Genomic DNA, 17,554 nt, shown 5'->3' on the forward strand with positions numbered 1-17,554 from the left:
ATTTAAATTCTTGCTTAAATCCTAACAGCAACTTTTTTAGGCCGGACATATTTTCGCTATGTATATATATATATATATATATATATATATATATATATATATATATATATATATATATATATACACACACATATATATATATATATATATATATATATATATATATATATATATATATATATATATATATATATTATTTGTTTTATTTTAATACTAATTATTATATTCATAATACATGATTCTTAGAGTTCATTTGTAACCAACAGAAATATTAAATGTTCACAAAATATGTGTGCTCAAGCAGCAAAATACTGTAAACAATAATTAGAACTGCTCTTGTTATTAGTATAAATGTTAAAGGTACTACTGTAATTATTATACTTACAGATTTTTTTTCAAATTTAAAGTTCATTTCAAAAGGACAAAAGTAGCTTTGTCTCATTTTAAGCAAAAATCTTATTCAAGTTGTATTCTTTCCAATTCAAAACACTTTTGGACTGGAGCTAATTCAATCTCTCACTCCTGAATTTTAAATGGAACACATTATTAATTTTCTTTACCTACCCTTTTTTGGTCTCCTTTATTACAACCTATGAAAATAATCATGCCAAATACAATTCTTTTGTGAATTCACCACGTTAAGTACCTTTCTCCTGTGCTTCCGCAAGTCACTGGGCTGCAGAACAGACAAAAAAATGTTAACAGAGTGCAGCCAGTTAACAGCATTTATATTCATAAGGCGGTCAAGGAATTATTCTAATTCTCTATTGCTTTATTTGATTTTAACGAAAAAATGTGACAAATTGTACTGCAAATTGCACACAAACAAAATGGAAAATGGAAATGTTAACAAAAAATGTATGACTATTTAAACAGCATAAAATATTGCTGATTTAATGGGTTTCAATGGGACATTTTTCACCTGAAATGTCTGTGCAGTTATTTTGTACACAACATCAAATAGATTTATGATAGAAAATGATTGTAAAATTAAATAAATGTATGCAATTTGCATTAGCACTGCCATGATTATCACTAAAATCCGTAACACTTTATTTTGATGGTCCATTTGAGTATTAGTAGACTGCCTGTTAATATCCTTTGACATGCTCCTTCAACAGACATTTAACTGACTATAAGAAACTTTGCAAGTACATGCTAACTTATGCTAACCCCAACCTAACAGTCTACTTATAATCTAATTAGAATTAGTTGGCATGTAGATGCAATGTAACTTAAATTCAACAAACGGACCATCAAAATAATAATAAACTAAAAATGACAAAAACGTCTATAAGAGTGTACACAAAGGCTACTTTCCATTATAAACAGTATGCAGTGTAAATGCTCATGATGTGCCACAGATATTTACCAGTGTCATGACCCCCATGCGCTCCATGTCTCGGGCCGGGCTACGCGGGGTGAGTTTTGGGGTGGAGTGTCCACTGGGCGGTGAGGAGGAGGCGAGAGAGGAGGCGGTGGCTGAGGCAGTGATGGAGGTTCCAGGATGGTGGACTCGTGCCAGATTCAGACCCTCCAGACTCACACTGGCCACGCGGTTCTCAATCTCTTCTGCCCTCAGTTCAGTCGACTCCTTCTCTTCCTGGATCAACCTGGAGAAATTAAGAAAAAAAGTTCACACACTCACAGTGAGTTATGAAAATAAGCTAATAAGAGTTTTGAACAGAGTAAACTGTTTTGGCAAGAAAACCAGAAACACTGCAGATAAAATATCTAATTATGGCTTACTAGCAAAGTAAAGCTGAACAGTAGAAAGAAGATAAAAAGCATACGCAAGATCAGACTATTATTCATCCCACAATCTTGATCCTGCAATGTTTGGTTGCAGATTCAGAAAGTGGAATCACCAGATTTCATTGTTTCTATGAATCAGTTTGTGCTTTGTACATTACTTTAAAAAAAGTTTTTTGTTTTAAAAAACAGATCTGTTGATCTGTGATCAGCAATGGAGTGTATTGACATAATCTGATTAATTTTTCAACTATCCATGTGTGTAAATTGGCACAAAACTTGTAATAAGTTAATAACCTTACACATTTGTTGTGGGCTGTTTGTTCCATCTTTCCACTTTCATGTGTCAAGAGTATATTCAGCAATTTATTTAGAGTGGGTTCTTTCCAATCCCTTTCTTAATGATAAGGCCTAACTGTTTAACAATAAAAATTTATTTATTTATTATTGAAATTAATTTGGCATCAAAAAAATTATATTTAAGAAATGGTCTGCATCAACTGCACTGAATCAAGTCACATCAAATATTTTTCAGGGTCGATCGCGAAAAAGTTTACAATTATTTTTAAAAATACGTTTTTTTTCATATAATAATTGTAAAAATAATTCTACAATATTGTCATTTTACCCAATTTAATAAAGTACAAAAAAAATTAAGTAGTTTCCACATACTTTCAGTATCACTTTTGTTTAAAATGACACAATTTAATCTTGTATCTATGAAATAAACTGCTCCAGATTTGAGTTTACAAACCTATTGGAATTATAACAACAACAACTAAAAAACTGGATGAGTTTTTCAGAGCTATCCTGGATAGTTTCAAATCATCAATAATAAAAATTCTGCTAACTGAGTAACCCATGTTTGACCTTTAAGTGCAGTTTGTCATTAACATCTATGTTGATGCTGGAACATCATTTTTGTTGGAAAATGGAATCCATACCTATATTCCCTACCGCTAAACTCAACCATAACTGTACATTATTCCCAAAATCAGACGGGAATAAAAGTTGGATAACACTCATGTAGAAGTGCATAAACCTAACCGTAAGACTAATCTTACCATAAACAGTAAACCTATCACTTAATTCTGATTGGACATAGATGTTGATCCAGGAACATGTCCTTCTTGGTGAAAGCAGATTAGCGTTTGTTAATTGAGTTTGATAAACAGTGGTTTTCAGGGCATTCTGTGCTGTGGGTTTATATATCTCCACAAACGCCATTACCTTCTTATTTTCTAAAGCTTCTTATGTTTTATTCAGATTTATGTATGATGTTTTCATTTAAATCTTAATCGTCATTTAGATCTTTTTAAAATTAAAAAGATTTTTAATTTTTAAATTAAAATGTTTTGTAATATACAGCCCTTGTGTATTAAATTATATAATAGACACTGACAGTAGCGAAGAACTGATCCTTTTAGCAAAACAACAACTTGTTTGCTATTGTCTTCTGAGTAACAGAAGAAAACACACTTAGACTAGCCTGTAACTTGAAAACAATCAAATAAAACAGAAATACTAACAAAAAAGCAAATTAAATAAATTTGGGGAAAAAAACAAAAAACAGTAAAGCTCATTAAAGCATAGAACAAAGCTATGTAAAAAAAAAAAAAAAATTAAAACAAGTACAAACAATTAAACAAACCTACGTTGTAAGTACATTTAAAAAATAAAAAAAACAGCAAAGCAAGGCACAACACACTAAAGAAAGCAAAACAATACAAGAGTCAAACAAAACCAAAGTACAAAAAGCAAAGCTTTCAAAGTGAAGTAAAACAAACATCTTTAAGCAAAGCAAGTAAACCAACCAAAGCAAAAAACAACAGCATAGCAACGTAAAGAGAAATGAAACAAATCATGGCTAACTTCATAGCAAAAAACAATGAAAGAAAAAAAAATACTCTTCCATTGAAAAACAAGTTGCAGCATTCAAGAAAATCAACCTGCAAACAGTTTGCTTCAATTTGTCCCTGCAATTGACCTTGAACACAGAAAATAGAAAAAAGAAGTATTGAGGGACAAAGAAATGAAAAAAAAGGTGCTTTGTGGCCGAAGACTGATGCAGTTGGTTTCAGTGACCGCTCGAGGACACAAAACAACAACGCTCAAGAATCACAAACTGCAGTTTACTGCTCTAACATTCGACAGCTCCTGTAGAGGATGTTTTGGCTAAGATTATTGAATATCTTGTAAAGAAACCATCGACCAGGCTGCAAACAATTAAACATCGACCATTTGTCAAGCATTTAACGTGTTTACAGTTGATTCTAAGACATTCAACGCTTTCATGTCTTCTAGCCCAAAAGCATAAAGATCAGAGCTGGTGCTTTATCAAAAGCAGACAACAACTGGGAGGAGAGAAATTAACAGCGCAGGGGAACATCTTTCTTCCTGAGGTAATCAAACAACAGTTTAATAGTATAGTGAGCCAGCCTGATCTCACAAGGAAGGTTAACTGTTTTACATACTGCACTGTCAGAAAAGTGGCAAATACATACAACTTCATCCGTAGCTGTATTTTTAAACGTTGGTATGCCCTCAAACCTCAACCTCAAATTTTTCTTTTAAATTAATATTTTCCATAAGATGCTTTACAATATTTTATTTGTGCATAAACATTAGTTTAGTCAGTACTAAAGACAAATCTGGAGCTTATCTAACAAAATAACATTTAAATCTGGTAAAAAAATGAGGTCGTCAAATTTATGTTAGGGAAAAATCAAGAGAAACAAAAAAATGTTGTTGAAATGTAGTAGTTTAATTTTATTTTTCAATATTTTGCATGAATTTAAATGTGTTATCTTTCCATTTCTAAAGATTTTTTGTGACTAAAATATTAATTTAATAAATACATAATACATTTTATAATAAATCTGTTTTGTTCATATGCACCAATATATATTACCCATATTCATTGAGAAATGGTGAATGGTGAGAAGTGTGTGTTTGTGTTTGTGTGTGTGTGTGTGTGTGTGCGTGTGTGTGTGTGTGTGTGTGTGTGTGTGTGTGTGTGTGTGTAAAGAGATTCAAATGACCCTTCAGCCTCGGCTAGAGAACCTGGTCATCCCAAATCTGTGATTTCTACCATATCAAAGCAAGTTTAATTATAATAATAATATAATAATATGACACTTTAATTTATTGTGTTCATTGACAGAGAGGGGAAAGACAAGGGCCTCTACACTAATGTCTGACTACAGGAACCATCAGGAAGTTAGTTTCAATCTTCTTTGTGCTACAATCATTGTTTTTCTCCAATTTTCATCACTGTTCTCCACAAAATAAAGGACTTTTGTTGAAAAGACTTGATTATTTCGTAAATCATGGCTCTACAATAATGGTAAGACCACAACAAAACAATCATTCAATTTTTGAATTACATTATTTATGAAAAAATCAACACTTCATAATTTGTCATCTAAATTTGATCTCCACTGTAAATGTGGAAAACAGAAACAAAAAATGAAAGCTGTCTGTAGTAAGTTTCTCTCTGAAATGACCTTCTCTCTGAACACAACTAAACTAAAGTCCAACTAACATTTCAATAAAATAGATGAAGAAAAATGTATCTGTTTAAGTATTAATCTCACATTTCCACTTAGCTGCACTTCAAATTAGTAAAGTGCAACAGCAGTGATAGTTTATTTCTTAGTGCTTGGTTAAAATTGTATCTGACAACCATAGGTAAAAGTGCAATTTGTTGATTTAAACCTCATCTAACTATAAACTCAACAATTCTTAGGAGATGCACAGGCTACATGCAGAAATGTCCTAATATAAGCAGATAACTTTTGATATCTTTCTATTCAACAAATACAATTGAGCAGAACTCATACCTCAATTTCTTAAGTGTCATATCAGCCTCCACCACAAACAGTACAGTGCTACAACAGGAGAAACCATGAGCTTGGGCTGATAGTTAAATCAGCATATACAATGCCTGAAGGCACAGCTCTGCTTTCTAGAGTACCTGTTATTGTTTTTACATCATTCTAGGACGCGGTGCAGAATCCTGATTCTGAGTCTCTGTAGAAATGTAGCAACTTCAATAAAGGATGACACTTAAAACATATAAACATGAGTGTAGGGAATAGCAGGGGAACAGGATTATATGTAGGCTTCTAAAACACAAAAATGACAAGTTCAATTCCCCATACTGTACATTCAGAGAAAAGCCAATGGGATAATGTCACATCAGTCTAACAAAACTCACGTTGGATGAATATAGTGTGCTGAAGGGCAAATACACAATTAACAAAGATCAGAGGTAAATATTTACCCCAGAATGGTTAAGCGTGACAGAAAATGATCTTTAAGTGCCAGTAACGTAGTCAAGCAGAATATACCAAAAATAAGATTTAAAACAAAAAGTCTAAATAAAAACATATGAAAACTATAGTAAATAATTAATACTAAATAATTTTTAGTGTTAAATAACTAAGTACTATCCATGATACATTTGACATTTGTAATTAATTAATACAATAAATAATTGAGGATCACACATTACCTGACTTTGAAATAGTTTCAGACACAAGAAACCTGTGCAAAAGCAAGCATCTCTTTTTCTAGTAAGTGTGCAGAATACAAAAATTATGTGCTGAAAATCTCAAACATGTTTGATTTTGACTTGTTGGAATGATTGTGTATGTTTTTAAGACAACATTTAAAGGATATTTTAGTGAAAAGCTGTAAAACAACAAGAAGAACAAACATGGTTTTAATTTATGCCAGGCTTAAAAAAAATCAAACGTGTTATCCTGGTTTAGTTCCTAACTTTCTGTAAAATAAAAAATAAAAATAAAAATAAAAAAAATGTGCAGCAAGGGTTGGTGTTAAGCCCTTTGCTGTTCTCCTTGAAGACATATAATTAAGAAATAAACATTTCACTTGACATGGAGACTGTAAAGCAATTAAAAAAAAAACAGGTCTTTGAAATTTCTTGGCAGACTACTAAACCTAGTCTACATAAAGGTGCAGTGGTCATGATGAATAGACTGACCGGATCTCTTTATTGATGGCATCCAGTTGTTCCTGCAGCATCATTGCCAGAGTCTGAGCGTCTGAATGTCCACTAGGAGACAGCAGATCCATGGAGCTGAAAAGGGTCTCTCGATCATCATCATCGATGTCTGACATCTCGGTGTCGCTCTCGAACGGGTGGCCACCCAGAACGCCAAGCTGCTGAGAGCGCCATTCATGCTCTCCCAGAGACTTGGCCTGTAAGAAAGAGAAGTGGGAAAAATTAAGAAATGATTCAGCACAAAGCTTATGAAACTAGGGGTGAAGGGCTCCGACCTTCTGTTCCTCCCTGCGTAGCCCCATGCGTCCTCTTCTGGGCCTGCGGATCACCTTGGTGGAGCGATAATGGTCTGACTGTGTCTCAGCAAGAGAACCCAGGGAGAAACGCAGATCTCCAGATGCATCCAGATGTGAACTGGAATCAAGACCACAATCTGTTATCAAGACATTTAAGCCCTGTTTTTTTCTGATCTGATCAGTGGTCAACCAAAGCGAATTACCATTTTCACCAGACAATACATTATTCAAGTGCATCTCTTGTAACCACTTTCATTTCATCAAAACCCTTCTCGTTTCATCACACTCTTACATCACTTTCAATGCAATGCAGAATCAAACTACAATTAAATGAAAGAACCGGTTGTTATTCAGCTTATAAGTGAGCAGAAAATCAAACTGCATAGATATGAGTGTCAACTGTGAATTCAACTGTAATTTGTGTTTTGGTGCAATTAAACAATTTCTGAAAAGCTTGTTTTGATTTACTTTCTCACATTCTGCTCCAAAGTGATTACACATTAGGCCAGTATGCATATAGTAAGTGGTTCCTTGTGGATGTTTGAACACATTCAGTGTTCACACTATGAAAGAAATCCAATTGAGTGCAGATTTAGACTATTTACACCTGTATTAAACACTGTCCATATTAATGAAAACACATCTTAAGAACAGGTTCCTACATTAGGTTCCTATAATTTCCTGTGTTTTACTATGAATTACATAATTAGTATATTAAAGTTAACTTTAAAATCTCCTCTATACAACTTGGTTGCTTGGTGATTTCTAAAATACATTATATTAGATCTAAAGGTGTTTACATTAGATTAAGGTCACCGCAATAGTTTTAGTTGCAGCAGCTCATGCAGATTAAACTTTCTGACAATAATAAACAGGCCACGACTGAACATAAAGGATGATCTCTGAGTGATAGTCTCCAAAATTAAACCAAGAATAGACTTGCGCTGTAAACAATTTGGCTCCCAGTGTCATTAAGTGAGGTTAATCTTTAAATATACTAATGAATAAATTACTATAAAAATATATATGGGTGTTAGACTGTTGCCCTTGTCTGTGTTGTCAATATGCTTGTGTTTATATACTGTAGGCCTATTGGTGTGTGTGAGCCATTGCGTGCAACGTTTCTATAAATATATAACTACCTCTGAGGATAGTGGGGGTTGTGAGTCACTGGCATTATTATTATTATTTTGGGGGTCGTGGGATGGAAAGTTTGGGTACCCATGGCCAAGTGGTTAATGCATTTGTGGCACTAAAGTGCTCATGGTGACCAGAGTTTAATTCCAGGCTCCAGGTCCTTTGCCGATACCTCCCCTTTCTCTCTGCTGTCATGCTTTCTTGTCTACACTCTACGCTGTCCTATAAATTAAAGATTGAAACTCCTAAAAAATTATTATGAAAAAATAATGAAACTGTAGGTTTATTTCTGTCAATTTTGAGTATTTTACAAATCTTGCAATAATTTTTTAATAACTAGCAAATTTAAGTTTAAATTAAAATTGGTAAAGGAAAGGAAATTAATTCTTAAAGGTAATGAGTTTAGTATGAATTAAAATTGTCTTTTACTTTTGTATTTTAGATTTTTCAATTAGTGATGTTGTTTTTACTTTCCGAACCTATGGTCACAATTTATATGCAGATATTTTATGCAGAGACTGGGGGAAAACAATACATTTTTTAATTAATTTCTTTTGCATAATCCAGATTTTCACGCATTTATAATCAGCATTTCTCTCTGTTTTTTAATTGATCATAACAATGCCTCCTCCAGAAAGAAAACACATAGTGCTAATGTTGCTGCCAACCACTGTATTGTGTTAAAGCCTTCGTCTAGGATGCCTTCAAAACCTGCAGAGCTTTTTACAAGTTTTGTTTACAGTAAAAGGATATTTATTCATGCTTTTTGTCTTACCGTGAAAGCGTGGGCTCTGTAAGGGATCCGGCCCTCAACCGGTACTGATCCAGTTCAGATCTCAGCTTCTCCATCTCTTCCGAGATATGAGACTACAACCACAAAGCACATTAAAGTTTCATTTTACTCAGAACAGACAGCATTCAAATTAGTTTCCACCGAGCTAGTTTTCTGAAAGTAAGAACTAATGACCTTTTCTTGAATGGAGTCTTCCAACTGCTTCCTGTAGCTTTCAGAGTCTTGTATTAAAACGTTCTGGAGAAAGAGCAAGAGAAAGAGTAAGTAATGGGTAAACTCTGAATCTTCATCAGCGATGTGTGGATCTTCTCTCACCTTCTCCTCCAGAGCGGCCATCCTCTCTTTCAGGTGAAGCTGTAAGCGTTCATTGGACTCGGTCAAGAGTCTGTCCACAGTGTCTGACAAACGCTTGTTGTGCTCCTCGTTCATCTTCTCTCTCTGCCGAGCCTAATGATAAACAAAAACAAGACAAAGGTAAATAAAAACACATTTTTTATTTTCATGAAAATGTAATATTTTGCAATGTTATTTTTTCCTTATTTTAATGAGGTTCTTGTCTGTATTTAGAATACAATGCTAGTATAGGTACAAATTACAGGAGAGTTTGACTTTCCTAATTCAGGCTTTATTCCATCTGAAGGATAAACTCTTTAAATAGTGGAAAACAGTTTGATCTGTATTTTAATAATTTTATTAATAAAAAAAAAATAGATAATATAACTATACATTTGACCACCCCCATAATGGTTTAGAGCCCTGCACAGGACTTAAATTTAAGCTCTAACCCGGCTCTGGCCCGAGACGCACAGGCTGTAGCCCTGCCCTTGTCCAACAGCTCATCTAAATTTTTGTTTTTTTCCACCAAACAGCTTATACTGTTACAGCCATTAAAATAGACCAGGTCTGTATTTAATAAAAAAATTTTCGTTTGGTCTTTTTATCAAAATAATTTAGAGAAATGTTAGGAGTTTTTTTGTATGCAAGTTTTAGTTTTTTTAAGTGATATCGATATCCAAGCGGTTTGTTATCCACAGTGAGTTTACTTACTTTAATCCAGTGGCGCCTGCAGTCGTACGGCTATACGCACTGCACACACTGCACGTATCTACCATTTTATCTACTAGATAACTGGCCAACATAAATATATATTAAAATGAAGATGCAAAGTATATGAAATTATTAATTTTAAAAATATTTTTTCCATGAAAAATATACAAATTATATTTTTTGAGCTCATCCACTACTCATCTGTGGATGATTGTTGTGGATTATTTATTTATTTTTTTGGTCAGTGGAAAGTAAGGATTTGATTAATGCTTCACGGTAATTGTAGTAATCCTCTGTCATATACAGGGTACTTGCAAATTTTTGTTTATTATTGTATTATGTCATAATCCTAAAGATTATGTCTTGAGTGTCTGATTTTTCCTTGATGCTAATGTGCTTTGATTTTCTCCGTCTAACTCACGGCAAGTTCAGGTTTAAGCAACCCTGGCAGGAAAATATACATTTAGATTTCAAAGAAAGGTCACACTTTATTTTGATGGTCCGTTTGTTGAATTTAAGTTACATTGCATCTACATGCCAAATAATTCTCACTAGATTATAAGTAGACTGTTAGGTTGGGGTAGGGGTGGTGTAAGTTGACATGTACTTGCAAAGATTCTTATAGTCACTTAAATTTCTGTTTAGCAGCAGTATCAACAGATATTAAGCAGACAGTCTCCTAATACACTCAACTGGACCATCAAAATAAAGTGTTACCCAAAGCAAATAAATAATTATTATAACGAATTATATCATAATGAATGCCCTAAAATCATGTAGCCTTTGACAGCAAGCATTAGTGTTTCTTGAGATTGAAATAAGAATAAGGGATGATGAGGTGGGGCGGTGCTGGATTTGTGCGTATCTTGGAATAAATTCCTGCAGGCACCCCTGGACTTATAAGTTGTGCATTGTGCATAACTAGTTGGCTCATTCTGTTTTTCACAGTTTTAAGCTCACCATTGGCAAATTTTCTCTTTATGTTCTCTATTGCATGTGGCTGGAAATCTCTAAACAGAAGGTATCCCTGGCACTTCCGGAGCGCATGCATTAGATCTTATTAAACTTTTTAAAAAAGTTTTTTTCTAAAACAGGCCCGAAGCCTGATGTGCGTCCTAGCAATGAGGTAAAAATTTGCCTAAAGCCTGACCCTAGAGGTATTAAAAAGTCGGGCCCCAACAGGCTTGGGCTCAAATGCAGGGCTTTATAATGGTTGATACCATTGTGAATGCATGGTTCCACCCTGTGGTCTATTCGGGAAAATATCTAGTCAACAGTCTAAAACTGGCAGATCTAGAGTGTAAGTATTCAAGACAATTTTTGTTTTTATCTAAATATAACAGAAAAAGTAAAGTCAAACTACATTTATAGTGTCTATTTTAAAAGAAGCCCTGCACAATAACAACCTTACATGATCATCCATTTATAGTCATGGATGCAAACTTATAATTTTTATATCAAAAACAGGTTATTTTTCAGCATCATGTCCACTGAAATAACCCATCAAAAGTAACTGCAGGTCAGAATCCACAAAACACCGAAAGTTCCATTCATAATTGAGATTGAACTGAATTAAACGCATGAATTTGGTTCATTGAATAAAGTATATTTTAAGTCTACTACTAAAAAAAGCCAATGTATAATATGCACACTAAGTATTCTGCACAAAAAAAAATAAAACAATTTAATAGTAGTATGCTAGTGTTGTTATACTCTATGCCCTTAGTACATTGAATAATTAACTCTCAGATATTGATATTCATTATATTTGTTTATATTATTCATGTTTTTAACAAGCCATCTTTGAAACAAATTTTGGTAATACTATATTGTACGATATGAATTATTTATTAAGCATCAGCAAATAGTTCATTAATCTTAAGGATGACTATTTATGCTTTGCAAATCTAAAGAATAAAGCCTCTATTAAGGTAATATTAATATCTATTAATGTAGAGATTATGCTTAAATGATGAATTAACTTAATCAATTATTAATTGTGTGCAGTTATAATAAAGTGTTACCTAAATATGGTTTACTAAAATATGTATCGATGCATAATTTGGAGAAATGCTAGAGATTTACAGATTCAGTGCCTATATAGATACTGATATAATTACAAATGTATCTTTAAATAATGTTTTAATTAGTACGGGTACAGTGATGATGCTTCACCTTTTTATTAAAATACTGCAATAAATACTTAAATCAATGTTTGCTTTAAATATAATATACAATTTTTAATTCAAATAAGTGTAATTCTGCATTTAATGTGTTTGTATTTACACATTTAAATTTGATTTCATATTACTTTATATCATATAATTATACACATTATTAAATCACCTAGACGAGGGATGTCAAACTCAATTCCTGGAGGGCCGCATCCCTGCACAGTTTAGTTCCAACCCTGCTCCAACACACTAACCTGTAGGTTTCAAACAAGCCTGAAGGACTTAATTAGTTTGATCAGGTGTGTTTAATTAGGGTTGGAACTAAACTGTGCAGGGCTGTGGCCCACCAGGAATTGAGTTTGACATCCCTGACCTACACTGTGTGAGAACAACAAAAATCTTTATGCAACCGCACAATACAATGGTATAATCCATTAAAATTGTCTCAAATTTAAGCTAAATATCTAAAAACATTTAAAAATATAGCCTTTTTTTAGTTGTGTATGTTTTTTCATATTGTCGTTTTTCCTCTAAATTGAAAACAAAGATGTAAATATGATTGTGATGTTATATTGTCATATTTTTATTAAATTGCAAAAAAAAAAGATTGTTTAAAGACATCTCAAAATATCTTATGTTACAATTTAGATGTAAACATTAGATGTCAAATACTTTTTTCAAATTTTTTTGATAGATTTGTTCTACAAGTGTGTTGAAATGTGCAATTAATGCAGTGGCAATTATTATATGCAATTAAAACTGTAATAGTGATGATTTCAGAGTGTTTACCCTATTTAGTTACTATAATTTAACTGCAATACCATTTACCACCTTGAAAGTAAGAACATATATTGCATATATTTTGGCAGATGGATAAAATTAAAAATCTTTTAGTAAGAGATATAGTTGATTTTGCTTCTAGATTATTCGCCACTCAAGAAAAGGAAAATCAAGTGTTATGTATATACAGTAGATTTCCACACATCATGCATATATTTACCTAATGTGATAGATCAATTGAATATTGTATATTAACATATACATATTACAAAAGTATGGGAACACGAATCAGATCTTCTGACCCTGAGAAGCTCCTGGTTCTTCTCCTCTAGCTGTCCTTCCAAATGCCTCATCCGCTCCTCAATACTGCCATGCCTCTCCTCCGCCTGAACAACACAAACAAACATCAAATTTACTCAGACCATAAACAGGTAAAGCCTCCAATGAGCAGCGGAGAGGAGACCCCTGAACCATGACTGTGATGTTGGCTCGAATCTCCATCTTGATTTATGAGGTTGTGAGTTTGCTTGTGAACAGCACAGATATGGTTGAGCAGGTAAAGAGAAGGAGCTTCTGTTCTCTCCTGGGTGAACACCAAAGAGTCGAGTACGTCAGCAGCTCATTAAAGCGGAGAAAATCCCAGCTGAGCATCACATGCAGCTGAATAGACCCAAAACCACACACACTGAAGTCGATATAAGAGAGAGATTGAGAGAGAAAGAGAAAGAGAGATTTCAGGCCCACCTTCCTCAGACTGCTGTTCATGTCCTGGAGTTTAGCTTCTATATCAGACTAGCAAACCACAATATATAGAGAAATATCACACAGCATTAATAAAAAGCACTAGCTAGTTCATGGATTAACAATATATACCAGTAACAATTATCAAATTTAGTTTGAATAAAACCCATACAGTAAAACTATAATAACTTGATTTTTAATATGTGTGTGTATATTTAATTCTAACATTTGTAGTAAAAACACAAAAACATTTCTGATATCAAAATCATGATAAATTAGAACCATTACTTCAGACATGACTTTCAATATCATCACGGACAAAGTTAGTTTTGGACCTTCGTCGGTGGTCTAGTAATGCTGATTATAATTATAGGCTATATTACTTAACAAGTATTTCTGGGGTAATGATTTAATAAATATGATGATATTCAAAGCTTAATAAAAAATTGTAGAAGCTTTGAATGGATATATCATGTGAATTCGGTGCATTTAGAAACAACTTAATTGTGTTAAGCTTTCAGATACTACTATATTTTCAACAAACGTTTACTTTCAAAAGTAGGAAAATTTAGTAGTAACATTTTTTTTTATGCGTTAATTCACTTACTGTAGGAGATTTTGAAATGCAAAGTGAACTGGGGTTATTTGGCATGTTTACTTGTTTGAGGGGATTTGTTTTAAAATGAATCTAAAAACACTCACCTGTCGGGAACTTTAACTCTCAGCGCTCATTGTCAAGCATACACTGCAAAAATGCTTTGTATTTTAAGTTCAAATATCTAAAAATTCTTAAACCAAGATTATGTTCTAGACAAGTAAAAAAAAATTTCTTGGTTTTTAGAAATAAAATGTCAAATAAAATAAATGAGTTGCCAATGTGGTAAGCTTAATAAACATATTTCGAACCAAAAACTCCTTCATTTTTTCCTTACCCCATTAACAGACTATTCGCCTTGTTTAAGGAAAAACTTTTTTTTTTTTTACATTTTATTTCTAAAAACAATACAAAATTATGTATAGAAAACAATGTTTGATTTAATTCTTTTTTTATATATATATTTGGACCAGAAGCAAGACAAGAAATAAGTAAAAACAAAAGGGATTTTTTTGCAGTGTAACACGGGCACTCAGTGTGTCTGCACTGCTGGTATTTTCAAAAAATGTGGCCCTTCCCTTGACAACATGTAAAAAAAAAATTCAGCTTGGGAAAATAACACTTCAGTGAACACTAAATCAAAATCACTATTTTAAACAAATATAACACTTATAAAGACTACATAAACTTATTGCTTTATTCATGAAGATTATAATTATCTAAGAATTATTATTAATAAATATTTAAACTTCATAAAACATTTGTAGTTATATTGATCATATTTATATATTTTTATAACATGTTGATTATAGAAGTAGTCAAAATTTTAAAGAATCATACAAAATGAATGCTATTTTTCATCAATATAATATTATTTTAAAATATTAATTTAATAAAAGCAAACCCAAATTTTATCAAGATAAATATAAAACTAATTTACACAGGATGATTACAAAACAAAACATAATGGGTTTGCTAAACATTTGCCATGCAAAGTTGTTGATTGTGAAAGCTCATGTCAGACAAAACAAGGAATACGGCATCACATCTCTCTGATCTGCACACAAACAAAAGTTGAGAGAAATATCACTCTACAGACCCTGATAATACTCAAGTTTTTATGCTGATCAATGCACATAACAAATGTACACTAAGTGCAATATAAGGCTTTATACAACCCAAAGCAAGACCTTTTAGAGCCCCTTAATGTTCAGCGGTCAGTAGGAAAAACCACCTCCAAATAGTCCTTGACCCTGAGCTTGAATATACTATATTACTATTTAAAGACTCATCTCATTCCTTTGTGTGAAATATCTCTTCTGATTGTTCATTTCAACAAATCCATTAACAAACAATTCACTAACTTTTCATTCAAGTTCTTGTACTGCACTTTACATTTTCTTTAATTTAATGATTATTTGGACAGTAGAGGTGGACAAAAGAAAAAAAATATATTACCATATCTGACTGATTAAATTAAGAATTACTTGTGCATTTTGTGTTTAGTTTTCTAAAATGTTCTGTTTAAATATGCAAATTAAACAATTTAATTACATATTCACTAATTTGCATACATTTCAAGTAAACAAATCTAAACATTTGATAACATTAGATTCTAAATACTTGCCTAGTTTTATTTTAACATATCAAAATAACAGATTAAAAAGTATATAATCAGGCAAATGATTAATTGATTAATGATTAATTATATAGTTTGGTACATCTAAGTGTTCTTTAAGTGGAGATTTATGGCTCAATGTAGAAGAAAATAATTTAGAGAAAAGGGACTTTAAACTAGTTATATTACAGTGTGCTTGAAAACTTGTTTCTGATTGGCTGGTGACCATTCTAAGGTGTGCAGTTATTTTCAGATAAACACATGATTAATTTAGTTTCAGGCAGGTAAGCTTGATTGCCTTTGAGTGTCATAACTCTACGCCAAACAATTTCAGTCAATCCAAAGCCCCCATACAACAAAAACATATCGAAGACAACATAGACACTTAATACACAAATACACTCCAATACACTCCAATTTGTAATGCACATAGACATCACCTATGTACTAAATAACTGAAGGTTAACTATGTCTATTTACAGTATAACTTTAACTGTTAAAAGCGTTTAGCTACTGGTTAATTAGTTAATATTAAAAGTTATTGAAAATAATAACCTTACCTTTCTGAATTTGATTGTGATGCAATAATGTGCACCTTTTGTAGAGCTGCTTTGAAACAATGATTAGTGTGAAAAGCGCTATACAAATAAACTTGAATTAAATTGAATTGAAATTAAATAAAACAGAAGGTTCAGATGAGACGCATCGTGAACGAATCACCATTTTCTACATCAAATGGCAACAATTTAATGCCCCGACACTTTGATAAAGTGCAAAAAAAAAAAAAAAAACACTTGCATGTGTTTACAATGGTGTATTTTTATGTTTTCTTCACATGAGAAAAAAAATTATGACAACACAAGAAAATGTTTATGAAAACACTTCAAATCTCAGGACTTTTAGGGCACATGTCCATCACTTGTCTAAAAACAAGGGCTGTCAAGCACTTCAACTGTCATAGCAGTACTCATCGTCAAGTATACACCGAGTACTCATCGTCAAGCATACACTGCAAAATTACACTTGTTTCTAGTTCAAATTTCCAAAACTTCTTAAACCAAGAAGCATTTTCTAGACAAGTGAATATTATCTTGGTTTTAGAAATGTCAAATGAGAAATGTCAAATAAAATAAATAATGTTTTGCTTACTAAACAAGCTAAATAATCTGCCAATGTGGTAAGCAAAATAAACTTATTTCAAACCAAATGCTATATCTTACCCCATTAACAGACTATTCAGCTAAGGGTAAAACCCATTTCAATTTTACATTATATTTAAAAAGAACAAGACAAATTTTTGTCTATAAAATGCATTGGACTGAAAGCAAAAACTACTGTAAGTTAAAAAAAAAAATTTGCAGTGTAACACAAATACTCAGTGTGTCTACACTGCTGGTATTTAAAAAACGTGGCCCTTCCATTGACAACAACATGTAAAAAAAATCCTTAGCTTGGGAAAAAACTCTTTATAGAACCCTCACTAAATCAAGATCACCAGTTTAATAATTTGACAGTTGAAAGAGTGAACAAACTGTCTTGTCTTTAAGACTTTCCCAACACTACAAAGCAATGACACAAGCTAACATGTGTGC

At 32.5% G+C, this 17,554-nt stretch overlaps 2 protein-coding genes across 29 annotated transcripts in view; one reads left to right on the forward strand and one right to left on the reverse strand.

Moving 5' to 3' along the window:
- acss3 (acyl-CoA synthetase short chain family member 3) overlaps positions 1–5,058 on the forward strand; it is a 127,211-nt gene extending 122,153 nt beyond the window's left edge. For 2 of the 4 annotated variants that reach the window (XM_073947202.1, XM_073947205.1), the window contains exons 17-18: positions 4,057–4,154; positions 4,916–5,055. In XM_073947202.1, coding sequence (XP_073803303.1) covers positions 4,057–4,154; positions 4,916–4,945 — 128 coding nt within the window. In that variant the 3' untranslated portion in view covers positions 4,946–5,055. Of the gene's footprint in view, positions 1–4,056; positions 4,347–4,915 lie in introns of those variants that run through there. The other 2 variants (XM_073947203.1, XM_689284.11) reach the window with 2 other exon arrangements.
- Positions 1–17,554, reverse strand: part of ppfia2 (PTPRF interacting protein alpha 2) — a 340,304-nt gene that overhangs the window by 31,119 nt on the left and 291,631 nt on the right. For all 25 annotated transcript variants that reach the window (XR_012401623.1, XR_012401625.1, XR_012401626.1 and 22 more), the window contains 8 exons: positions 13,311–13,394; positions 9,323–9,454; positions 9,182–9,244; positions 8,990–9,081; positions 7,057–7,195; positions 6,761–6,978; positions 1,373–1,613; positions 647–676 (listed from right to left, as the gene is read on the reverse strand). Coding sequence is in view for 17 of the 25 variants with exons in the window: in XM_073946437.1 (XP_073802538.1) it covers positions 647–676; positions 1,373–1,613; positions 6,761–6,978; positions 7,057–7,195; positions 8,990–9,081; positions 9,182–9,244; positions 9,323–9,454; positions 13,311–13,394 (999 nt within the window). In the remaining 8 variants the exon portion in view is untranslated. The remainder of the gene's footprint in view (positions 1–646; positions 677–1,372; positions 1,614–6,760; positions 6,979–7,056; positions 7,196–8,989; positions 9,082–9,181; positions 9,245–9,322; positions 9,455–13,310; positions 13,395–17,554) is intronic.

Source organism: Danio rerio, chromosome 4 (assembly GCF_049306965.1).
Source record: "Danio rerio strain Tuebingen ecotype United States chromosome 4, GRCz12tu, whole genome shotgun sequence".
Taxonomy (NCBI): Eukaryota; Metazoa; Chordata; class Actinopteri; order Cypriniformes; family Danionidae; genus Danio; species Danio rerio.